The 26,185-nt window shown below is 37.7% G+C and overlaps 2 protein-coding genes and 1 pseudogene across 2 annotated transcripts; 2 read left to right on the top strand and 1 right to left on the bottom strand.

The window, feature by feature from the left end:
- Positions 1–684: 684 nt before the first annotated feature.
- LOC101037365 (E3 ubiquitin-protein ligase HECTD1-like) lies at positions 685–1,860 on the bottom strand. Its single transcript, XM_039472262.1, is given in 1 exon segment — positions 685–1,860. A coding segment is annotated over 1 exon segment (1,176 nt).
- A 2,945-nt stretch (positions 1,861–4,805) lies between these two features.
- KLRF1 (killer cell lectin like receptor F1) lies at positions 4,806–25,689 on the top strand. The gene is made up of 6 exons (XM_003926670.2): positions 4,806–5,000; positions 14,657–14,755; positions 15,625–15,774; positions 21,131–21,270; positions 21,653–21,765; positions 24,035–25,689. The coding sequence occupies exons 1-6, from the start codon at positions 4,916–4,918 to the stop codon at positions 24,141–24,143; spliced, it is 696 nt and encodes a 231-aa protein (XP_003926719.1). The 5' UTR covers positions 4,806–4,915; the 3' UTR covers positions 24,144–25,689.
- On the top strand, positions 17,192–20,192 carry LOC120364942 (protein LSM14 homolog B pseudogene; annotated as a pseudogene).
- Positions 25,690–26,185: the final 496 nt, after the last annotated feature.

Here is a 26,185-nt window from a genome sequence, read left to right as displayed (position 1 = left end):
AGGTAAGCATGCAAGATAGTATAATTGCATATTTCTTTTCTCTCTTATTAGAAGTCAGTTGTGTAAAACAACATGCAAACAATTGTAGTGTTGAGTGTTTAACAAATAGAAATGTAATGTGTTTGACGATAGCTGCACAATGGAGGAAAATGAGAGAAAAACTTACATTGGAGTAAGTAAATTGTATCAGATACCTGAGTAAAAAAGAAATGAAGATAATAACTTGAAGAAGAAAAAAGGAAAACCCAGAATAGTAAATAAGAAGGTTAATATAGGGAAGTCTGTAAATCTATACTTGTTCTCTTTTTTAAAAGACAAAATTATAGGAAGTAATAACATAATAATTTACTGTTTGGTCGGTAACATAGAAAGACATAATATGCATATATAGTATCAAAAAAGGCAAAAGAATTAGAATTGTCTAAGAGTGATATTTCTAGATCCAACTGAAATTAAGGTAGCATACATCTCAAATGGATTCTTTTTTTTTTTTTTAAGTTTTACCCAGTCAACAAGCATTTATTCAGGTTTCACCATGAACCAAGCTGATAATTATATAATTAAACATAGGCAGAGTGGAGAATATTGAAGGGGTGCTACTTTGTTATCTGGCACAATTTCTAAGAGCACTATCCAAAAACTAGAAACTTAACATATGCTTATCTCACAACTTTCTTTTTATATTCAAAAAAACATTTTCTGACCTCCTGTGTCAATTGCATCAATAAGTGCATCAGTATCTTTACTTCGAATACAATCTATAAGCTGCTGATGTGAGCGCTCTCCAGAACTACCTAATCTCCGGAGTCCTGGGATTCTGCCTGTAGATCCAGCACTGGACTTTGGCAAAGCTTTTTGTCCTTCAAATAGCAGCACCAAGAGAAGGTCAACCAAACGCTTAGTATCAAGCACATATCTTTCATCACCCTGCAATGCACTTTTGATTGAATCTGGACACTCTGACCTCAGGAGATCATGTGTTACTACCGGAGAGCCTCTGCAAAGTGTTGAGAGCAGACTTACAATTGTTGACATCTGATTACTCAATTTGGAATCTGCAGTTGTGGTAGGAGCTTCTGTGGTGCTGCGACTCAGTCTGCATGCTGATGATGGTCCTGATACAGTACCTCCGGCAGCAGCCATTGGAGAGAGCAGCTCCTCGGTTAATCCATGCTTGGTTAACGGAGCTGGGTCAGCACCACGACAGGTAAATCAGTCAGCCAGTGATGCAAAGCATCGCAGAGCTGCATCTGAAACCTGATGATCTTCATGTTTTAATAAACTAGACAGAGATTCTACACAAATTTCTAAAGAAGAATCTTGAGGCTCCATTTTGCCACAGAGTCTTGATACCACAGCCATGACAGAGTGCAAGGTGTCTTTATGAACTAGATGTCCACTGTCACGAATGAAGGGAAGCACACAATTCAAAAGCCCAGCCTCAAAGACTGCTCCCGACTCACGAGTACATATCCGTTCTGTTACCCTTACACATTGTTCAGCTAAGTCTCTGCTAGTCCTGTTGTTAAGTTCAACTACAACTAACCGATTACAAAGTGCTTTTATAGCTCCATCTACCCCAACAATCCTTCGAGTACATTCCACAGATACATCCAGGTAGTATGTTAGGGCACAGGCTGTCACTTCTAATACATTGTCTGGAGCACTTCCATCAAGAAAAATTTTACAGAGAGCTGGTAAGAAAGTTGGAGGAGGACATGTTTCAAAGCAACGATGCACGTTGCCAGGCATCAAAAGCAGCATGCATAGCTGTTCAAGGGCTTTTAGTTGCATGTCCCTTTTATCTCCCTGTCCCATCTGCAGCCATTCCAGCAAAGTACCTGGGTCCACATCTGCCATGGTTTTTCAAAAGCCTCTTTGCTTAAATTTGAAAAGTAAAGGGGGAAAAAGTCCTTTAAATGTCCAGGACTGATCAGCTTGGCCTTAAATGTTTTTTCCTTTACATCTGGTAGAATCAAATTTTCATAGCGTCTTCCTCACTCGGCGCCGGGGTCTCGCTTTCCGCCAGTAGTAGGAAGACATAATTTGCATGATTTTAATTTTTTTTAATTTGTTGAGGCTAGCCCAGGTCTCTCATATTGGCTGTTCATTTGATATTTTATAGACTTTTACTTTCAACCTATTTTTATCTGAATCTGAAGTTTCTTATGTAAATGGTATATAGTTGAATTGTGTTCAGAAATATATCCTGGTCCCAACGCAGGGCCCTTCCGACGGTCCGAGGCGCTCCCTCCTCCCCTTCCCGCAGGCTCTTCCTCGGGCTTGTGGTCCCAAGCCGCTCCAGTCCAGCTCCCACCAGGCTGCGGGCAGAGCCAGGCCCGGCCGAGACCCTCGAGTTCCCGAGAAGCTGCAGGCCGCGCAGGAGGCACAGGAGAAGCCGCGCTCGTCCCTCCCCTTCCTCCTCGGGGACCTGGTGACAGGGAAGCGAGAGGTTCCTCCGAGCCACCCTCAAATGGATTCTTATAAGTTAATTGTACATTATAAGCCCTGTAATAAACACTAAAAAGAAACCTGAACATTGTACTAAAAAAATCTTTAAAGAAATTCAAATGTTAAACTAGGAGATACTATATTAATGCCAAAAATAATTAAGTAAATAGAAAACAGAAGACATTGACCAGGCATGGTGGCTCATACTTGTAATCCAAGCACTTTGATAAGTTGGGCATAAGAGTCACTTGATGTCAGGAGTTTGAGACCAGCCTGGGCAACAGATCAAGGCCCTGTCTCGACAAAATGCTTTTAAAAGCTAGCCAGACACAGTGGCATGTGCCTGTAGTCTCAGCTACTAAGAAGACTGAAGCAGAAGGATTGCTTGAGACCAAAAGGTCAAGGTTGCAATGAGCCATGATTACGCCTTTATACTCCAGTCCAAGCAACAGCATCAGAAACTGTTTCTAAAAAAATAGAAAACAGAAATAAAAATGGCATGAGACACACAGAAAACTGTAAAATGGCAGACATAAAACCAGCCATGTTAATAGTTCTATTAAAAGGAAATGGATTAAGCAACCAAAAGGCTCAGATTGTCAAACTAGATTAAATGAACACAATTCAACTATATGCCATTTACATAAGAAACTTCAGATTCAGATAAAAATAGGTTGAAAGTAAAAGTCTGTAAAATATTAAATGAACAGCCAATATAAGAGACCTGGGCTAGCCTCAACAAATTAAAAAAAAATTAAAATCATACAAATTATGTCTTCCTACTACAATGGAATGAAATTAGATATCAAAAAACATAGAATTTTTGTCATTTACAAGTGTGCAGAACTTAACTTACAGCTAGGTTTATCAATGGATCAAAATCACAAGGGAAATTAGAAAACACTTTTCGACAGTGAAAAAGATAACATATAAAAATTATGGCATGCAAATAAAGCAATTCTTATAGCAATATTTATACATATAAAGCTATACTCTTAAAATAGAAGAAATCTCAAATAATAACCTAAGCTTCTACCTGAAGGAATAATAATATTAAAGTAAAAAGTACAATAACCTAAGCCTAAAGCAAGCAGATAGAAAGATTACATTAGAAATAAATTTGCCGGGCATGGTAACTCACACCTGTAATCCCAGCACTTTGGGAGGCCGAGGTGGGTGGATCAAGAGGTTAGGAGTTCAAGACTAGCCTGGTCAACATGGTGAAACCCTGTCTCTACTAAAAATACAAAAGTAGCTGGGCATGGTGGTATGACCTGTAGGAATGCTTGTGATTTTTGCACATTGATTTTGTATCCTGAGACTTAACACACCATTGATGGGAGTGTAAATTGTTCAATGACTGTGAAAGATAGTATGGTAATTCTTTAACGACCTAAAACCAGAAATACCATTCAACCCAGCAATTCCATCACTGCATATATATGCAATGGAATATAAATCTTTCTATCACAAAGACACATGCATGCATTTCATTTGTTCATGGCAGCACTGTTAACAATAGCAAAGTCATGGAATCAACCTCAATTCCCATCAATGGTAGAATGGATAAAGAAAATGTGATACATGTACACCATGAAATACTGTGCAGTTATAAAATAAGAATGAGATGATGTCCATTGCAGGAACATGGATGAAGCTAGAGGCCGTTATCCTTAACAAACTAATGGAGTAACAGAAAACCAAATACCACATTGTCTCACTTATAATTGGGAGCTAAATGATGAGAACACATGTACACATAGAGGACAAAACAGACACTGGTGCCTACTTGAGGGTGGAGGATGGGAGGAGGGGCAGAATCAGAAAAACGTAACTATTTAGTACTAGTCTTAATACCTGGGTAATAAAATAGTATGTACAATAAACCCCTGTGATGTGATTTTTGTCTATAAAACAAACCTGCACATGTACCCCTGAACCTAAACGTTAAAAAAATCAAATTATATTGTTAAATTATTAGAATGATTTATAAACGATGTTGTTTTAGGATAAAGAATTTAATTGTTTGGCAATTGCAAATTATTAACTTAAGTACCAATATGTTAGGGAGTGTAATTCAAACAATATAAATAATTAGGCTACAATAAAAGACAACTATATATTATTTATCTCACCTGAAAAAGGGAGTTAATTTCCATTCCCTTGACTTTAAGGGTAAATTAAGAGAAATTTGTAAAGCACCTTGAAAAATATTCAATTCAATATGTGGTGGACAGTTGAGAAATTATGTGTTATCTGTTATGGGAAAGCAACTTTTAAGTAGAAAACATTTCCTTTGAGGTTTTCACAAACAAATGAAACTGTGAACCATCATACGTACTGAGAAAGGACAATTTGAGGTGCTTTTCTGACTAGCAGCAGATTTAGTATTCTTTCCTCATTTTATATTTTACTTAATAAAACAAAATATACCTGTATACACACGCATTCACTGATATTGAAGATGCAAGATGAAGAAAGCTACATGACACTGAATATACAGTCAAAGAAAAGGAATTCTGCCCAAACATCTCAATTTACGTTTAAAGGTATGGAATTTCATTTCGTTTTTCAATCGGTGTGAATTAACAGTGTAGTTTCCCATATTCTGTCCTATAGTGTTATTGGACTGTTTCATTATTTGGAGCTATTTTTTCTCTGTATCTCCCTCTCCTTCTCTTTAAATGATAATAATGATTTAAAAATAACAAACACTCTAACCATTTAAAGAACACCAATTGCAGGCACTATACAGTGTTTTATCTATGTTTCTTCATTTACTCTTACAAAATTCCTGTGAGAGACTCTTGCTCCCATTTATCAATGTGGAACTAACACTTACTTGTATTACTTTGTCTGACATCATTTCTTAAGGACATTCTCTGAGGAAATATGTGCATTCAATTAAAATTAACAATTTCAAATTAGTGAATATTTGGTGCCATTCACTTCCTTATCATTCACAGAATATCGTGTTTTAATGCTATTTTTTTTTTCTTTGAGGCAGAGTTTCACTACTCTGCCAAGGCTGGAGTGCAATGGCAAGATCTCAGCTCACTGCAATCTCTGCCTTCTGGGTTCAAGCAATTCTCCTGCCTCAGCCTCCCTAGTAACCAGGATAACAGGCACCCACCACCATGCCTGGCTAATTTTTTGTACTTAGCAGAGATGGGGTTTCACCATGCTGGCTAGGCTGGTTTTAAACTCCTGACCTCAGATGATCCACCTACCTTGGCCTCCCAAATTACGGGGATTACAGGTGTGAGCCACTGTGACTGGCCTTTAATACTAATTTTTATTTTAACTTCTCAAAAGCTTTAAAATATGTTCTTCACCTGGTTAACTTAAAATAAAGTTTATAAGTTAGCAACCAACATTTAAATTTACTACTTCAAGTGTACCTTCCATACATAGTGCAACTTCATCATGCCACCTTAATATGATACGGCAAAAGAGATAAGCAGACACTAAAGACACAAATAATCATAGTTATAGAGACTGTCTGTTTTGTTCTATTGCTTTCTAAATGTTTCTCTTTTGATAATTTCACCTATGAAAATATTACTTGTCTCTGGAGTCCTGCAAGTAACAGCTATCACTGATATCTTAGAGTTACGTATGTGCTATGTATACAAACATTTACCACTTCTTTCATGTGAATTTTTACAGATTCCCATATTTTCAAGTCTTTCTTTCCTATACTTAATTTTCATTTGCTTTTTGGAAACTAGAGATATTAAACCTGAAAGACTACAAAATGTATTGACTTCCCTGCAGACTTTTTTCCACACTCTGTTCATAAATGTCTCTTTGAAGCAAAAATGTGCAGATTTTTTAAATTTTTGAATTTTATTTATTTAAATTTATAAAGTTTAAAAAATATAGTAAGATACTTTCAGAGAAATTGACCTAGAATAAATCCAGCTCCCTTAATAAGATTGAATCATTTTGTATTTCTGTCTTCTCAATGTTTACAGAGCTGTTCTCACTCCTGTCCTTCCAAATAACTTTATAATACATTATTCAGGCTGACTCACTACAAACAAAAGAAATGAAACAATCTGATATAGCTTTTACATCTAAATTATGTCCTAGTTTGTCATTTAACTTAGGTAGAATTTACCTTTATGACACTTAGTTTTCTTACGCAAGAACATGATCAAATTAATGTTATTAAGTTTTTGGTCAGTTTTCTTTTTTTTTTTCCTGTACTGGCTTGGGGCACTTGTTGAGTTTCTGTCTAGTTTTCTTTCTTTCTTTTTGTTTGTTTGTTAACTATCTATAAGTATGGATTTCTTTCATCTATGTTTTCACAGTGGTTACTGGATTTTATAGGACACTGATTTTAGTATGTTCTTTTCATAAATGCAGCTACTATTTTTTTGTTCCTGGAATTACGGTATTTTTTCAACAGATTCTTTAGGTTTTACCAAATCTGTACTCACATTATCTTCAAATAGTTTTACATTGTTTTTATAATGCCTGTAATTAGAATTTTTTTCTTCATTAAATTATGTATTACCTCTTCATATTAAAAAGTAGTGGAGATTTGAGATATCTTTCTTTTTCTGGATTTCAGTGGAAAAGCTTCTTTCAGTTGTCTCAATTGAATAAGATGTTAGCTTCATTACACATAAAGCTATTATGTTGAACAAGTATTTATTAATTCCTCTTTTTAACATAAAGGTAGACAATTTTATCAATTTCTTTTTTTTTTTTTCATTTTTCTTTTATTCTACTTTAGGTTCTGGGGCACATGTGCAGATCTTGCAGGATTGTTGCATAGGTACATATATGGCAAGGTGGTTTATCACCTTCATCCCCCCATCACCTATATCTGGCATTTCTCCCTGCATTATCCCTCCCCACCCTCCCCACTCCCCACTGTCCCTCCCCCAGACTCCCCAGCTGACCACAGTGTGTGATGATCCCCTCCCTGAGTCCATGTGTTCTCATTGTTCAATATCCGCCTATGAGTGTGTAGATGCGGTGTTTGGTTTTCTGTTCTTGTGTCAGTTTGCTGAGAATGACAGTTTCCAGATTCATCCATGTCCTTACAAAGGACACAAACTCATCGTTTTTATGGCTGCATACTATTCCATGTTGTATATGTGCCACATTTTCTTTATTCAGTCTATCACTGATGGACATTTGGGTGGGTTTCAAGTCTTTGCTATTGTAAACAGTGCCTCAATGAACATACATGTGCATGTGTCTTTATAATACAACAATTTATAATTCTTTGGGTATATATGCAGTAATGGGATTGTTGGGTCAAATGAAATTTCTATTTCTATGTCCTTGAGGAATCGTCACACTGTCTTCCACAATGGTTGAACTAATTTGCACTCCCAACAGTGTAAAATTATTCCTATTTCTCCACATCCTCTCCAGCATCTGTTGTCTCCAGATTTTTTGGTGATCGCCATTCTAATTGGTGTGACACAGTATCTCAACGTGGTTTTGATTTGCATTTCTCTAATGACCAGTGATGATGAACACTTTTTATATGTTTGTTGGCCTCATATATGTCTTCTTTTGGAAAGTGTCTGTTCCTATCCTCTGCCCACTTTTGAATGGGTTTTTTTTTTTCTTGTAAATCTGTTTCAGTTCTTTGTAGATTCTGGATATTAGCCCTTTGTGAGTTGAGTAGATTGCAAAAATTTGTTCCCATTCTGTTGGTTGCCAGTTCACTGTAGTGATTGTTTCTTTTTCTGTACAGCTCTGGAATTTAGTTAGATCTCATTTGTCTACTTTGGCTTTTGTTACCATTGCTTTTAGTGTTTTAGCCATAAAGTTCTTACTTATGCCTAGGTCCTAAATGATTTTGCCCAGGTTTTCTTTTAAGGTTTTATGGTGTTAGATCATATGTTTAGATCTTTAATCCATCAGGAGTTAACTTTAGTGTAGGGTGTCAGAAAGGGGTTCAGTTTCTGCTTTCTGTGCATGGCTAGCCAGTTTTCCCAACACCATTTATTGAACAGGGAATCCTTTCCCCATTGCTTGTTTTTGTTAGGATTGTCAAAGACCAGGTGATTATAGATGTGTGGTGTTGCTTCTGAGGCCTCTGTTCTGTTCCGTTGGTCTATGTCTCTGTTTTGATACCAGTACCATGATGTTTTGATTACTGCAGCCTTGTAATATAGTTTGAATTTGGGCAGCATGATGCCTCCATCCTTGTTCTTTTTGCTTAGGATTGTTTTGGCTATGCAGGCTCTCTTTTGGTTCCATATGAAGTTTGAAGTGTTTTTTTCCAGTTCTGTGAAGAAGGTCATTGGTAGCTTGATGGGGATAGCATTGAATCTATAAATTACTTTGGGCAGTATGGCCATTTTCATGATATTGATTCTTCCCAACCGTGAGCATGAAATGGTTTTCCACCTGTTTGTGTCCTCTCTTATTTCATTGAGCAGTGATTTGTAGTTCTCCTTGAACAGGTCCTTTACATCATTTGTTAATTGTATTCCTAGGTATTTTATTCTCTTTGTAGCAATTGTGAATGGCAATTCATTCTTGATTTGCCTCTCTTTAAGTCTGTTGTTGGTGTATAGGAATGCTTGTAATTTCTGCACATTGATTTTGTATCCTGAGACTTTGCTCAAGTTGCTTACCAGTTTCAGGAGATTTTGGACTGAGATGATGGGGTCTTCTAGGTATAAAATCATGTCATCTGCAAATAGAGACAATTTGACTTCATCTTTTCCTAACTGAATACTCTTTATTTCTTTTTCTTGCCCAATTTCTCTGGGTAGAACTTCCAATACTATATGGAATAGGAGTGGTGAGAGAGGGCATCCTGTCTAGTGCCAGATTTCAAAGGAATGCTTCCAGTTTTTGCCCATTCAGTATGATATAGCTGTGGGTTTGTCATAAACAGCTTTTATTATTTTGTGATACATTCCATCAATACCTAGTTTATTGGAAGTTTTTAGCATAAAGCACTGTCGAATTTTGTCAAAGGCCTTCTCTGCATCTATTAAGATAATCTTCTGGTTTTTATCTTTGGTTCTGTTTATGCGATGGGTTACATTGATTGACTTGTGTATGTTGAACCAGCCTTGTATCCCTGGGGTGAAGCATACTTCATCATGATGAATAAGCTTTTGATGTGCTGCTGCACTCAGTTTGCCAGTATTTTATTGAAGATTTTTGCATCTATGTTCATCATGGATATTGGCCTGAAGTTTTCTTTTCTTGTTGAGTCTCTGCTGGGTTTTGGTATCAGTATGATTTTGGTCTCATAAAATGAGTAGGGGAGGATTCCCTCTTTTTGTATTGTTTGGAATAGTTTCAGAAGGTATGGTATGAGCTCCTCTTTGTATGTCTGGTAGAATTCAGCTGTAAACCTGTCTGGACCTGGACTTTTTTTGATTGGTAAGCTCTTAATTGCTGCCTCAACTTCAGCCCTTGTTATTGGTCTATTCAGGGTTTTGACTTCTTCCTGGTTTAGACTTGAGACGGTGTAAGTGTCTAGGAATTTGTCCACTTCTTCAGATTTACTTGTTTGTGTGCATAGAGTTGTTTGTAGTAATCATTGATGGTAGTTTGTATTTCTGGGATTGCTTGTGACGTCCCCTTTATCATTTTTCATTGCATCTATATCCTTATTTTCTCTCTCTCTCTCTTTTTTAAATTAGTCTGGCTAGCGATCTATCTATTTTGTTGATCTTTTTAAAGCACCAGATCCTGGATTTGTTGATTTTTTTGAAAGATTTTTCGTGTCTCTATCTCCTTCAGTTCTGCTCTGATCTTAGTTATTTCTTGCCTTCCGCTAGCTTTTGAGTTTCTTCGATCTTGCTCCTCTAATTCTTTCAATTTTGATAATAGGGTGTCAACTTTGGATTTTTCCTTGCTCCTTATGTGGACATTTATTGTTATGAATTTCCCTCTAGACGCTGCTTTAAATGTGTCACAGAGATTCTGTTATGTTGTGTCTTCATTCTTGTTGGTTTCAAAGAACATCTTTATTTCTGCCTTCATTTCATTGTTTATCCAGTCAACATTCAGGAGCCATTTGTTCAGTTTCCGTGAAGTTGTGCAGTTCTGAGTTAGTTTCTGAATCCTGAGTTCTAATTTGAGTGCACTGTGGTCCGAGAGACTGTTTGTTATAATTTCCTTTTGCATTTGCTGAGGCATGATTTACTTCCAATTATGTGGTCAATTTTAGAGTAGGTGTGATGTGGTGCTGAGAAGAATGTATATTCTGTGGATTTAGGGTTAAGAGTTCTGTAAATGTCTATTAAGTTCACTTGGTCCAGATCTGCTTTCAAGTCCTGGATTTCCTTGTTGATTTTTTGTCTCATTGATCTGTCTCATATTGACAGTGGAGTGTTCAAGTCTCCCATTATTATTGTGTGGGAGTCTAAGTCTCTTTCTAGGTCATTAATGACTTGCATTATGTATCTGAGTGCTCCTGTACTGGGTGCATATATGTTTAGAACAGTACAGTTAGCTCTTGTTGTATTGATCCTTTTACCATTATGTAATGCCCTTCTTTGTCTCTTTTGATTTTTGTTGGTTTAAAGTACATTTTATCTGAAACTATGTTTGCCACCCCTGCTTTTTTTGCTCTCCATTTGCTTGGTAAATCTTCTTCCATCCCTTTATTTTGAGTCTGTGTGTGTCTCTGCATGTGAGATGGGTCTCCTGAATACAGCACACAGGTGGGTTTTGAGTTTTTATCCAATTTGCCAGTCTGTGTGTTTTTATTGGGACATTTAGTCCATTTACATTTAATGTTAATATTGTTATATGTGAATTTGATTCTACCATTTCGTTACTGGTTGGTTGTTTTGCCCTTTGGTTGGGATAATTTTTTCATTCCATCATTGATTTTTACCATTTGGTTCTTTTTTGCAGTGGTTGGTACTGATTTTTCCTTTCTGTGTTTAGTGCTTCCTTCAAGAGCTCTTTAGGGCAGGTCTGATATTGATGAAATCTCTCAGCAATTTCTTGTCCATAAAGGATTTTATTTATCCTTCACTTTTGAAGCTTAATATGGCTGGATATGAAATTCTGGGTCGAAAGTTCTTTTCTTTAAGGATGTTGAATATTGGCCCCCACTCTTCTGGCTTGTAGGGTTGCTGCTGTGAGTCTGATGGGCTTCCCTTTGTGCGTGACCTGACCTCTCCTTCTCTGGCTGCTCTTAGCATTTTTTCCTTCATTTCAACCTGGTGAATCTCATGATTATTTGCCTTGGAGTTGCTCTTCTAGAGGAGTATCATTGTGGTGTTCTCTGTATTTCCTGTATTTGAATGTTGGCCTGCCTTGCTAAGCTGAGGAAGTTCTTCTGGATAATATCTTGAAGAGTGTTTTCCAGCTTGGATTCATTCTCCCCATCTTCCTTCAGTACACTGATCAAGCGTAGATTAGGTCTTTCCACATAATCCCATATTTCTTGCAAGCTTTCTTCATTTATTTTCACTCTTTTTCCTCTTTGCTTGCGTTCCTATTTTATTTCATTGATTTGACCTTCAATCTCTGATATCCTTTCTTCTGCTTTATCTATTTGGCTATTGAAACTTGTATATGCTTCATGAAGTTCTCGTGCTGTGTTTTTCAGCTCCATCAAGTCATTCATGTATTTCACTAAGCTGGTTATTCTAGTTAGCATTTCATCAAACCTTTTTTTCAAGGTTTTTAGTTTCTTTGCATTGGATTAGAACATGTTCCTTTAACTCAGAGAAGTTTGTTATTACCCACTTTCTGAAGCCTGTTTCTGTCAGTTCATCAAATTCGTTCTCCATCCTGCTTTGTTCCCTTGCTGGTGAGGAGTTGTGATCTCATGGTGGGGGAGAGGCATTCTGGTTTTTGATATTTTCATCCTTATTGCAGTGGTTTCTTCCCATCTTGTTGGATTTATATAGGTTTGATCTCTGGTAGCTGCCTGGGGAGGCAGCCTTTCCTCTGTTTGCCTGCAGAGGTGCTTCTGGGCTGCCACAGATTCAGTGGAGCTGCTCCGTATTTTTCCTGTCTTATATTTGCTCAGGAAAATTAGGACAGCTTCTGCAATGGCAGCTGCTCTTCCCCCACGCTGAGTTCGTTCATTCCTGGTTACTCTCTAACTGATGTTCTGTATGCGAAACTCTGAAGTGAGTTTTTTTAGCCTGCTAGGCTTTGTGGGTGGAGACCTGTCCTGCCCTATGGCCTATTTCTCTGGGTTCAGTTTCCCTTCTTTCTGGAGGGCAGGTAGCTCTGTCCTACCGGCTTTTTGGCTTTCTCAACATCAGCTAGTGCTTCCACTTAGATCTATGCTGGCAGCCCCGGCACCAGCCAAAGTTGCTGTTCTGCTCTGTTCATGCAGCTTGCTGAGGCTCTTCCACCCAGCAAAGATCTCCTGTTCTGTGGGTTGTAGAGGGCTTGGGTGGAGCACTGTGTCTAAACTGAAGTCCCAGAGGAAGAGATCCCCCAGTCCTCCTGTCAGTTACTTGCACCACCTGGGTCGGGCAGTGCTCCACCTTGCCTCAATTTGCCCTATTTCGTTTATATCCACTGTCCAACTAGACCCACAAAATGAACCTGGTACCCCATTTGGAATTGTGAATACCACTCAGCTTCTGCATCTCTCTCCCTGAGAGCTGTGTTCCAGAGCTGCCTCTTATTCAGCTGTCTTGGGACCTCCCCCTTATTTTTTTATATCTTCTGAGATGATGATAGATTTTTCTCTAACTTTCTCTAACTATTGAATCATCTTTATATTCCTAGAATAAACCAAACATAGTTATAATATATTTTGGTTGTTGATAACGTATTTAACATTTTTTATAGACATTCATAAGACTGATTTTGCTTTTTTATTTTATTTCTGGTTTTGAGTGGTTAAAGAAAAGGCCTGCATTTTAACCATTATAAGTTAAATTAAACCACTTCCTTACAAAAGAAACACAGGATAATGAAAGTGTTATTTTCTCTGTTATGCAGAATCTTAATATGCCTCAAGAACATACTGTGAAGGTCATCCTGTAGTGCTTATGAGAAATAATTGAGTCTGAGTTGAATTTCAAATGCCTTCCATACTTTTTTCCCCTAATGTTTTCTGATAATTATTTTTTAAGTTTTAAAATAAATATTTGGTATTTTTAACACACATGTTTGATTTCTTGGAATTTATTGCTTATCATGAATATATCGAAAATTCAAAAATAATCTGAGAAATGTGGAGTATTGATTAAATTCTGTTACATTTTATTTTAATGTTTTTGACAATGTTATAAAAAGAGAAAACCTGCAAACTATTTATCTAAAATATCATTCTATAGGGTTCATCACGTGCTTTCTTGACAGGGCTTGACAACTTCAAATGTAATTTCTCTGTTTTCTCAGGTTTAAAGGGTATTTAGAATATAAATTTCAGCATTAGTAATTCAGTTTGTTGAACAATAAGAATAATTTCAGTTATGGTAAAGAATTCTTATCAATTACTGTGATAGATTTGCATAAATTATCTTTGATAAGGGCAAAGTGTTTCACAAAATATGGTTATTAACTTATTCAGTATAACATAATTATTCATGTAATTTCATAAGTAAGTGCCCAGTAGACCTAAATCCTCTGGACGAGACTCTCTACTGTCTGTCCAATGATAGCAGGCTCTTCAGTAATAGTCATTGAACTGGCACTCTTATCTTGAACCTGGCAGTGTAGGTATATGAAAAATAAAACAGTTCTTAAAAGTTTACCATGTAATAGGATAATGAAATACTATTCATTTCTTAAAAAGGATTTTAGGGTTTTTAAATTAAAATAGCAGGATACCTGAAGCCATATGTAGTTCTGGTTCATCCTTAGAAAATGAAAAAGACTCAAAGGATTTGTAAATGTTATGTTAATTATTAATTAGAAAGTATTTGTGTGGACATACATGCATTATCTATAAATGAATGTGCATATACATGAGCGTGTGGGTCTGTGGTTGGAAAATTATTTGGTGTATAGATTAAAATTCTTTCTACCAGTTAATAGTGTTAAATATTAGCAATTTCTTAAGATTTGATATGATATGTATCATAGCTTCTGACCATTCAGAGTGTTATCATTATTAAATAAATGTATATGTTTTTCTATTCACTTAGACTTCATGCTTTTGATTGCCTAATAACCTTTGAAACCCAAAACTAATATTTTGTACAATCCTATTATTACAATTGCTATTTTATTGCTTCCTGGAAACACTTTTCTAAACTAATTCATGTGATTAATGTCTCAGATTATTCAGCGATGTTGTACTGGTATAAAATCTTACTGGGAATATCTGGAACCATGAATGGTATTCTGGCTTTGACTTTGATTTCTCTGATCCTGTTGGGTAAGTTAGAAGATCCTAATTTCATAAAAATATGAAAGATGTTTGCTTGTGTCTCACAAATCTTTTTATAATCATTCATTCTTCATTACATTAACCGAGATTGAATTAGAAGCTACTGCATGTAAAACTCTATTAGTACACTCCACAGTGCTATATTAAATATGTAGTAAAATCAGGTAAGTATCTTGTTCTCAAGTGGCATACAGTCTAATACAGAGAAACTGTGTGTGTGTATGTGTGTGTGTGTGCGTGTGTGTGCATGTGTATGTGTGGTATTTGAAACCATTATTCTGTGTTTCTCAGATACTTGCCATAGATATAATTTTACTGTTTTAAATATTTTAATACATTTTATCTAAGGTTGTATTTAGTTTGCATTTCCTTTTGGCCAACAAATATTTACTGTGCAACTATAACACTCTAAATATTATTACAAATTCCCCAATGTTTTTTAAAAAAAGAATAGCCAGAGTGAGGAATATATATTCTAGAGGGGGAAGCAGGTATTAAGTAATTATGGTACAATGTATTGACTATAGTATTGGAGGTTGCAATTAAACTTTAAGAAAGGATGAGAAGAGCTTATATACTTCCAAGAGAAGAAGCATTGCTTTATTCACGATTGTATTACCAGTTCACAGGAACGTGTGGAATAGAATAGATTCTCACCAAATACGTGTTATATAAATAAATTTATTGTGGAATATTGTGAATTCTTTTCATCAGTAGACATGAAAATTTTTTAAAGATCCTAGTGACTCCTTTGATTATTTCTTGTTCCAATCATCAGAATAATTCCAATGAATGTGTCTCTGAGACATTCCATAGAGAAGATATTTACCTAATCTTAAAATAGTCCTGTATTCAAGTTTCTCAGGGAATATTGCTAAAATGCCAAAAAGGAAGTCATTCAAATATCACCCAGTGTGAGGATACTGGAGACCTAAAAGTGAATAATGGCACAAGAAGAAATATAAGTAATAAGGACCTCTGTATTTTGAGATCTACAGACCAGACAGGTATGTCTCAGGCTTTGGCTTATCCTAATTTTAATTTTTGGACTCTTTAAATGTGAAGTCTTATTGAACAGGTATGAAATAGATTAAACTAACAAGTAAAGATTTGGTATAAATCTACTTTTATTTTATTTTTTATACTTTAAGTTCTGGGGTACATGTGCAGAATGTGCAAGTTTATTATACAAGTATACACATGCCATGGTGGTTTGCTGCATCCATTCCCCTCTCATCTACATTAGATATTTCTCCTAATGTTATCCCTCCCAAATTCCATATCTTTAAACTCGTTGCAGTGGGATAAGAATTCTAAAACAACATGAGAAATAGGCTCTGCCCTCCAGGAGGTTAAAAGCAAGTTGATACATATGAATATGGAGAGTTAGTTGTTATTGAAAAGCAGTATGTAAGTAGCCATTCTTGTTTGTCGCTGATTTATTCTTCTTTTTCTGAAATACAGACTGGATAAAAGTCAATGTTTAAAAAATTATTTGTTATGATTTTAACTTAGATTTTAAGCTTAGAAATTCCAGTCATACAGAAGCATTTTGAAAACACAACCTTCTATTTTTAAACATCTAAGTTTAACTTTTTAATACTTACCTCTGAGAATTTTGACATTTATTTTATTGTATGAGGTAATATTTTATGAATTTCTAGAGAAATGTATAATTATTATCACAGGATTTTTTTCTAATCTACTGGTTTGTATTGCTTCCTTTGTAATATGTAAAAATTTGATATATTTTATCTTCTACTTATTGATACTCTCTTCACTTGGCTTATACATATATAAGTCCCAAACCAATTGAAATATTTTAGCTTTAACTCATATTTTATTGTCTCTCTGTAAGATCTGTCATTATGTTGGTTATCAGTGCAATGACACCTTAGAAAAGGTAAGGCAGCTTTAGAGGTAAACATAGAATCATATACATGTCATTAAACATTAATTAAAGTAGGTATAAATACTGTATATTAGCTATAATATATTTATTTCATATTCCTTTTGATTTTTTAACTGAGGTACAATTCAAAATGTTGAACCTTTCAAAGTAAATAATTTTATGATGTTTAGAACATTCAAACATTGTGCAACTACCATGTTTATCTAGTTGAAACACTTTTTCCAAAAAGAAATCCTTTGCATACCCACTTAGCAAATCACTCTCCATTCTCCCTCCCCTTAACCTCTGACAACTACAAATCTTCTCTCAGTCTGTATGGATTTACCTATACGGGATTTTCATGTAATAGAATCACACAATATTTGGTCTTTGGCTTCTTTCACTTAGCATGATATTTTTAAAGATCATCCACATCTTATTCGTTTTCATGGCTGAATAATAGTCCACTGCGTGTGTATATATATCAATATACATACGTATATATTTATATGTATATTAATATTTGTAGTTAGATGTATATCTGTAAATATAGATATGCACAGTATTTGTGTGTGCAGAGCTTAAAGGTCAGCCAGAGGTGAGATCTCAGGACATTTTTAGGTAATTTCTGAGCATGCACTCAGCCCAGGGCTTGTGACTGGCCTTCCAGATTTTCAGGATTATGTGGGAGCTTTTCAAAGTCTTTAGCCACTGAAACAGCTCCCAAGCTTTCCCCCTCACACTTTTCAGTTAGTCTATTATTTGTTCCAACTGTTATACCTTGGCTCAGGCGGCAAAAACTAGCACATTGGTCTTTGTTTCTACAAACATGCTTTGGCAGCCTCGTGGCAGATCTCTAAGTCTTCTTTACTGGCAGTGATATCTACTGCTAAAACAATTCAAGAGTCCATAGATGCCGTGGATTTCATAGAAACTCACGAAGGACTTAGTTAAATGTTGTGTGCTAATTCTACAAATAACACCTCACCTGTCTTGAATCAAAATTACTACTGATAGCAAGGCTACCTCTTTGCTAGGCCATAAAAACCACCTACAGCCAAGGCCCCTGCTTCAGGGTGAGCCCTGAGAACAAGAGAGTTTATATTGGACCCCAAAAGACAAGTGGGTCCCAGGTTGGATAATCTCTGGTAATTGATCAAACAATTACAATACTTACTAGGGTTAGATGACAACAGTGGCAATGTTCTCCTTAGCTTCTGGAGAGGATCTTTCCTTCTGCTCCTGCCTCTATATCCATGATGAGAACACACGGACACAGAGGGAAACAACACACACTGGGGCCTACTCGAGGTGGAGGTTTGGAGGTGAGAGAGAATCAAGAAAAACAACTAACGGGTACTGGTCATAATACCTGGATGTTGCAATAATCTGTACACAAAACGCCTATGACACAAATTTACCTATGTATCAAACCTACACGTGTACCCCTGAACTTAAAATAAAAGTTAAAAAAACAACTGTGTGGATAAATTCTAAGTGATACAAATTATATTTTACCTAATATCTCAAACAGCATTAATGAAATATACATTTTAATTTGTTCATGCTATTCTAGTCCATATAATAGATCTTGGCATTAAAAATCCCATTATGTCGGCCCGTGCAGGCCCCTCGGGCGGCGGCAGGGCGGGGGAGCGCAGGAGCTGGCGGAGGCGGAGCAGGCTCGTCCCCCGACCCCCTCCGCGGCCGGACGCGACCCGGCCGCCGCCGGGAGCGGCTCCTCAGGCACCCCGTATCTGGGCAGCAAGATCAGCCTCATCTCCAAGGCGCAGGTCTGCTACGAGGGCATCCTCTGCACCATCCACACCGGCAGCTCCACCGTGGCGCTCGCCAAAGTGAGGTGCTTCGGCACGGAAGGCCGTCCCACGGCTAGGCCTCCTCCCCCCAGGGAAGAGATTTATGAGTACATCATTTTCTGGGAAAGTGACGTCAAAGGTATCACTGCGAGTGAACCTCCGACAGCGCAGCACACATTCCCGCGGGACCCCGCCGTCGTTGCGTCTCCCCTGCGCCCCGCCTCCCCCTGCCCTTCCAGCCGCACGTGCCTTAAACAGCCCTTCCGAGGGACTGCGCCCGGCGGCCCGCTGGCGGCCAGCTCCCTGTTCAGCCGGCAGGAAGCCGCCTCCCTGGGTCTAGAGAACTTGGTGAGCCCTCCAGCCTCAGCCGCTGCTTCCAGCCCTGGCTTTTCTCCATCTCCCCAGCCCGTTTCACAGTTTCACTTGTCCTCAGAGCCACAGCAGCCGCTCACTGCCAAGGGAGTTGGTTTTCCATCCATCCCAGTCGGCAAGAGGCCCGTGGTGGAGCAGGGTATCCAACTGGTTCTGCTGAAAACCTGAATGCTAAAAGGCTGTTGTTACCTGGCAAGGGCACCACAGGGACGCAGCTCAACAGTCGTCAGCGCCCCCCCCCCCCCACCCCGCCAGCAGCAAGACCCCCAGCGATGTAGTCCAGCTGGCAGCCGTGCCAACTCAAGGGCAGGTGAATCACGAGAGCGAAAGACCTCAGAGGAGGCGATCAGCAAACAGGCGAACGAGGAATCGCTCCAGAGGGCAAAACCGTCCAACTAAGGTCAAGGAAAACACAATCAAATTTGAGGGTGACTTTGATTTTGAGAGTGCCAATGCCCAGTTCAACCGAGAGGAGCTTGACAAGGAGTTTAAGAAGAAACTGAATTTTAAAGATGACAAGGCTGAGAAGGGGGAAGAGAAGGACCCGGCTGCGGTGACCCAGAGCGGCGAGTTTCTGGCGCCCAGCTGCTGCCAGGACAAATCCAAGTCGTTCTTTGACAACATCTCTTCTGAACTCAAGACCAGCTCCAGGCGGACAACGCGGGCCGAAGAGAGGAAGCTCAACAAGGAGACCTTGGGGGTGTCAGGGAGGTTTCCTCGTGGCCGCATTCTCGAGGTGCATTGCGAGGAGGCAGGGGCAATGGGACCACCCGTCGCAACCCCACTTCCCACAGAGCTGGAACTGGCAGGGCGGGAGGACGTAGTCATAGGCTCCTACTGAAGTGGCGCGGAAATGATTCTGTGTGTCAGGACACAAGGAAAACGCTGCACTTACAGGTACTCGTGGTCACTTTGTTTACGGAGTTTGGAAGATTCCCATACTGCTGCGTATGTTTTGGGCTTGACCTGGACAAGGTCTGAGTTAGAACCACTGGTTTTGGGGAAGTATTCATGGGTAAACCTCTTTGAGGTGTCTTTACCTATGTTTCCTTTAGTTGCGCATAGCCTAATTCTAAGGTTTCGGTATTTTGCATAAAGGTTTCTATAGCGAAAGCTGAATCCTTACTTTGTGACTTTTTTTTTTAAATGACAGCTTTGACTTTTAAAAGTGAAACCAAATCTCATTTGACAGATGTGGCAGTCAAGTGCCTCTCTGTAACCCTGGCCCCTGGTGCTGCTGGCCTGGCACCCCCACTGCCAAGGGTGGGGTCTCAGGAGTCAGGCAGGGCCAGCACAGGTGTGGGAGGGGGGCGGGTGGGTGAAGGGCACGGAAGGGGTTGTGCTATGGATCATGTTGCATAACTGAACCAGACCACCCTGAAGACACCCACAGCAATGTTGTCAAGGTTGGGACTCGCCAGGGGTGGGTGGATTAGAAGCACTTGGGAGTAGTGGCCAGCGGCCCCGGATGCCAGCCACAGAGCTGCTGCACAGAGCCTGGTGTCCATAAACTTCCAGGTAGCAGTTGGAACTTGGGATCAGCCCCTGTGGCGCCTTTGCCCTTCTGTGGTCCCTGCCAGGCTCTGACCTGTGCCAGTCAGTCATTGCTGGACTCTGGTCCCACACTTTGGTGTTCTCGTCTACTTGGAAATGAGCCAGTCTTTTTTGCAAGGTCAGTTAACCAAAAGCATATTTCCCCTCTGTTGTACAGCGTTCTTTTGTGTTTCTGTTTTAAAGGTTGGTGGAGGGAGGGCAGGGTCTACATTTGAGGTCTACATTTGTTGCATGAGTCGATGGATCAGAACTTTAGTATACGCATGCGTCCTGAGTGACAGGTCATTTTGTTGAACATAAGCACCTTGGTAAGTAAACCCTTCTAATAGCTACAAAGGCTTTAGTTCTGTATTCATTAAGTTACTGTAAAAGCTTGAGTTTATTTTTGTAGGACTTCATGGCTAAGAATTAGAACATAGCGGTGGGGGGGGTGGGGGAGCGCTCCTCTGTTGGAGTAATGTAAATTGTAATTATAAATAAACATGCAAACCTTAAAAAAAAAAATCCCATTATGTCTAGGTTTTCCTTCATCTCATTAAATTAATTGTCTTAGTCCCCAGTGCTTATCATTTGTGTTTTGGCCATCTTTTGAGTCTGGACAATTTGCTATAAATAATTTTATTGTAGGTCAACTCTTGTTCATACAACATATAAGTATTGTTCTCACTGTCAATTTTCAGAGGTGCATATATAATTTAATTTCATTTTGTTTTCTACATTTTTCTGTAGTACTGTGCCCATCAGAATGGCTCAAATATCAAGGAAAGTGTTATTGGTTCTCTAATGAGATGAAAAGTTGGAGTGACAGTTACGTGTATTGTTTGGAAAGAAAATCTCATCTGCTAATCATACAGGACCAACTTGAAATGGTAACTGGCCAGTATCAGGGTTATGGCATTAGTCTTTTTGCAGTTAAAAATAGCTTTTCTTAAATATCTTTCCATCTTTGCATTAAGTCATTTGCATTAAGTCATTGCATTTACCTTGATTATCGAGTTTTGGGCACCCTTAAAATTGGGCATGCCTCACTTCTCATGCTAGATATGGCTTAAATTCACATATTCAACTTTCAACTGTGTATGTGTGTGTAACATATATATGATATAATGTGTGTATAAGTAAGGTATGAATTGATTTGCATAAGAATCTTCATGCAGAGTGCTTTTTTTTTGCAGTAAAATTTAAAATCTTCAGTGCCTCTGAATTGCTAAAATATTCTGCTCATTTAGTCCCTCATTGTCCACATTTCAGGCTTTTATACAGAAAAACCTAAGGCAATCAAACTACGTATGGATTGGGCTTAACTTTACCTCTTTGAAAATGACATGGACTTGGGTGGATGGTTCTCCAGTAGATCCAGAGATGTGAGTCTTTCATAAAAGGCGATCCAATTTATCATCTATTGTAGAATATGTCTCCAGAATGCACCTCTAGGGCCACCAAATTCAACTCTGAAATAGTTACTGGTACTACGGAATTTGAAAGAATGAAAATTAATTTAGTATTTATAGGAGTAATGATGAATATTTTGATTTGGTTTTTAAAGGCAAAGGATTTGAGAACAATAATGGTGATTTATGATTTTAAAATTTCTTACACTTTATATAGAAAAGTAGATTGCTGCAGTCTCCTTATTTTTTAGACGGAGTCTTATTCTGTCACCCAGGCTGGAGTGCAGTGGCATGATCTCAGCTCACTGCAACCTCTGCCTCCTGGATTCAAGCAATTCTCTGCCTCAGCTTCCCAGGTAGCCGGGATTACAGGCACCCACTACTATGCCTAACTAATTTTGTTGTATTTTTAGTAGAGACATGGTTTTACCACCTTGACCAGTCTGGTCTTGAACTCCTCACCTTGTAATCCACCCACCTTGGCCTCCCAAAGTGTTGGGATTATAGGCATGAGCCACCGCACCCAGACACAGTCTCCTATTTTTAAAGTTCCTAATGTTTTCTTTAGCCATCTTCAGTAACAAAATAATACCAGTGTTCAATTTTTGTGTTATGTAATTATCATAATGTTAAAATACAAATAATAAATACAACATAGAGCAAGATTATCCAAAAGTCTCTGAACCGATGCATGGAGTTATTGATTTTTAAAGTTCCATTAACATTTTTGTGTGCTTTATTTTATAATAAAATATTTAATTGAAAGTATAAATAGTAAAACAGGTGAATTCAAAATCCTATTCCTACGTTAGTAGGCAAGATAATGGTCCCCAGATGTCCACATTCTACTCCCAAAATGTTGTGAATATGTTATTTTATATGGCAAAAGAGCCTTTGCACTTATGATTAAATGAAGACTCTTGAGATAGGGATATTATGCTGGATTATCTGCATGCTCCCGATTAAATCACGAGGGTCCCTAGAAGGGGGAGGAAGTAGAATTAGAATCAGATTGGGAGATAGGAAGTGGAACACAGAGATTGACATGATGTGAAAGCACCTCTGCAAGCCAAGGCACACGGGTGGCTTCCGATTCGTCCCTAGTGCACCCCGCAGGTGACTCTGCAGACACTTTGATTTTAGCCCTTGGACTTCTGATATTCGTAAATGTAAGATAATAAATTAGACTTGTTTTAGGCCACTAAGTTTGTAGTAATTTGTCACAGTAGTGATAGAAAAATAATACATTATCGTAATCAACTTAATGGTGCTATTGTGTTATTTTCCCCTTATTTCTATTTCATTGTTAAATATCACATATTTTCTATCTGAGTGCACTAAGTCATATAACAGGTGAATAAAAACATTATTTGAAATGCAGCATAAAATTACTGATGTGTGTCATCTGAGAGCAGAGTTGTGTCACTGAACAACACGAAATTGACAAACTTGGTTTTGTCCTCATGCCAAATCCATTCATCACTGCCTTTAGGGTTGAGTTTTAACTCTTGATCATGCCTAGGAATTTTTTCCATAATGTTTTCAGTACAAAATTTAAATCTAAACTTGGACAAAGTGTATTTTCTAATGTGAAAATTCAGTACTTGTCCTTATCCACTTGGAAGCTTTGAAGATCATGCACACCTTTTCCAAGGTTCTTTCTTGAACTTTTTCCATGGGTCAAACAAATTTATCACAGGATATATCATTAACACTACATTATTTTATAGATAACTTTGTTAACATTTTAAATATGTTACATTATAAGTAAATAATGCAATAAATGTGCAATTTATTATTTAGGTCATACATAGGTCGATTTGTATATTGATTATTTACAAACATCAATTCATATAACCACTGTAACAATACCATGAAGTATTATTATCATCCTTATACAATCAGATATCAGAAGGCAAAAGAGATTGTTAAGTGAGCTGTCCAAATGGAGTTCATCTTATTTTTTAATCTGACTGAACCATGTGGCCCAAGAAAAGGAATACGAGAATGGGAATGTGGAGGGAAATTTATTCTTACCTCTTATTTGCAGACTCTCTGGCAACTCTTGACTAACCACAGGTAACAAGGCTAAGTTGCAGAGTTTGTAAGTGTGAGTGAATCCAAGTAGGTAAAAATATTTTAAAATTTTGAATTACTTTTTTATTTAAAAGAGGATATTAGCAGAAGACACAGATGTCTTCAGCAACAATGATTAACAAAGTATTTATTCTCTCCTCTCCAGATTCTTCATAAAGGGACCAGCAAAGGAAAACAGCTGTGCTGCCATTAAGGCAAGCAAAATTTACTCTGAAACCTGCGGCAGTGTTTTCAAATGGATTTGCCAGTATTAAGAGTTTGACAAAATTCATAGTGAAATAATCAATGATCACTATTTTTGGCCTATTAGTTTCTTTCTTTCTTTTTTTTTTAGAAGTGAACCCAGGCAACCAAAACCTTTTTTTTTTTTTTTTTTTTTTTTTTTTTTTTGACATGAATAATGGAAGCACTGTGGGTTATACTAACTAATGCCTTTATAACAGATACAGAAAGGAAACTGTTCAAACTTCTCCAGATAGCGGCGACATTTTTCAGCTTGATTTGGTAACATGATTGTGACCTTCAGACAGCATAAATATGTGCGCCATTACATTTGTAATTTCTTACAGACCAAGCTTGGTTCTTCTCCAATGTCTCCTTTTGGAGTTGTTCCTGATTGTATTACCAGTTTTCATCCGAATCCACTGGGGAAATGGGACGATTTTGCTTTTGTTTCTTGGCCAGGAATCGCTTAATCCTGAAAGTCTTGTGAGAAGACATGGCGAGAAACAGAGTAAAGCACGCACCACAATGGCGGAGAAAGGAAGAGACGAGCTGGTCTATTAGTTTCTAACGTTAATTTCCAGGTGTAACATTTTAAAGTGCAGTTAAATGCAAAAATCTCTTCTCCCTTCTCCCGCCATCATCAACATTAGTCCAACCTCAGAGTAACCCCTGTTAACAAATCAAAATGTACCCTTCCAAATTTTTACTTGATAATATAAACCAATATGACTTCATGTAATTATATCCAGGATATCTATTCATTGTTTATTTTATGCCAAATGTGATCAAATGATGCCTGTTTTTCCTGTACCTCAGCTTTTTAAATTCTTAATAATGTCCCAAGCAAAATTTCTTATATTTCTAAGGGCTGAATTATAATGTGGATTTATACATTTCTTGCCCTTTTATCAAAGAATTAATTTTGTTTCCTGGCTTATGCTGCTCTGCACTCGGCTACAATAAACATCCTGAATATTTTCTTAAATAGTAACACCTTTATTTCTATGATATAAACCCTAAAAGTAGAATTTCTAGGTAAAAGTGTTAAATGTGTTGTTTGTTTTATATTTTATACAATTTTTATATGTTGCACTTTTATTTCCAAAGTTAGAAGCTTTCAAACTTATAGGAAGATATTAGGTGCAGAAAAAGAATATACTGCTTTTCTCGGACCTCTTGAGAATGAGCTGCCAAATTGATGCATTTTATTATAACATTCCATTTGTTATTTACTTTTTGTGTATTTCCATCCGAAAAGGGGCCTTCTCCTACATATCCACAATAACATTATGAAAATCAGCAAATGTACATTGATATAGAACTATCATCTAATGCCCAGACTTCCTTCAAGGTTTGCTATTTATCAAAACAATGTTTCTTAGAATAAAAGCATCCCACTCAGAATCAACATCTGCATTTGATGACTGTATCTCTTTAGCCTCCTTCAATACAGAAGAGTGCCTGAGCTTTCCCTGACATTCATGACCTTGACATTTTTGAATATTGCACATTGGTTAATTTCGTAAAATGTTCTTCGACTGAAATTTTCTGATTGTTTCTCATGGTAAGATTCAAGTTGTATTTTCCTAGCAGAAATTGCATAGAGGTGACGCAGTGAAGCTTTGTTCTATCTGCATCCTTTCAGGTGGCACACAGCTTTATTTGTTCCACTAATGATTACACTTATTTCATTCACATGATTGATACCATTTCTGTTTGAATTCACTGTAAAGTTATTATTTTCTCATTGTAGTTAATTCATATTTGGGGGAGTGACTGAGATGGCCTTAATATTCCCTTAAGCTTGGGGTAATTTTTTTTTTTTTTTTTCGAGACAGGATTTCACTCTGTCACCCAGGCTGGAGTGCAATGGCATGATCTCAGCACACTGCAACCCCTGCATCCTGGGCTCAAATGATCCTCCTGCCTCAGATTCTCAAGTAGCTGGAACTGCAAGCATGCACTAGCATGCTTGGCTAATTTATATATTTTTTGTAGAGTTGGGGTTTCACCATGTCGCCCAAACTGGTCTTGAACTCCTGGACTCAAGCGATCTGGACACCTCGGCCTC

Source organism: Saimiri boliviensis, chromosome 7 (genome assembly GCF_048565385.1).
Source record: "Saimiri boliviensis isolate mSaiBol1 chromosome 7, mSaiBol1.pri, whole genome shotgun sequence".
NCBI lineage: Eukaryota > Metazoa > Chordata > Mammalia > Primates > Cebidae > Saimiri > Saimiri boliviensis.
This window is presented reverse-complemented; position numbering and strand designations above follow the sequence as displayed.

Bases quoted from the DNA above. Each gene is read 5' to 3' on its own strand.
- KLRF1 (XM_003926670.2), top strand. From the start codon at position 4,916: ATGCAAGATGAAGAAAGCTACATGACACTGAATATACAGTCAAAGAAA. The intron at 15,775-21,130 runs GTATGTCTCAGG...ATTTTTCTGTAG, and splicing joins GAGATCTACAGACCAGACAG to TACTGTGCCCATCAGAATGG. The intron at 21,271-21,652 runs GTAACTGGCCAG...TCCACATTTCAG, and splicing joins TACAGGACCAACTTGAAATG to GCTTTTATACAGAAAAACCT.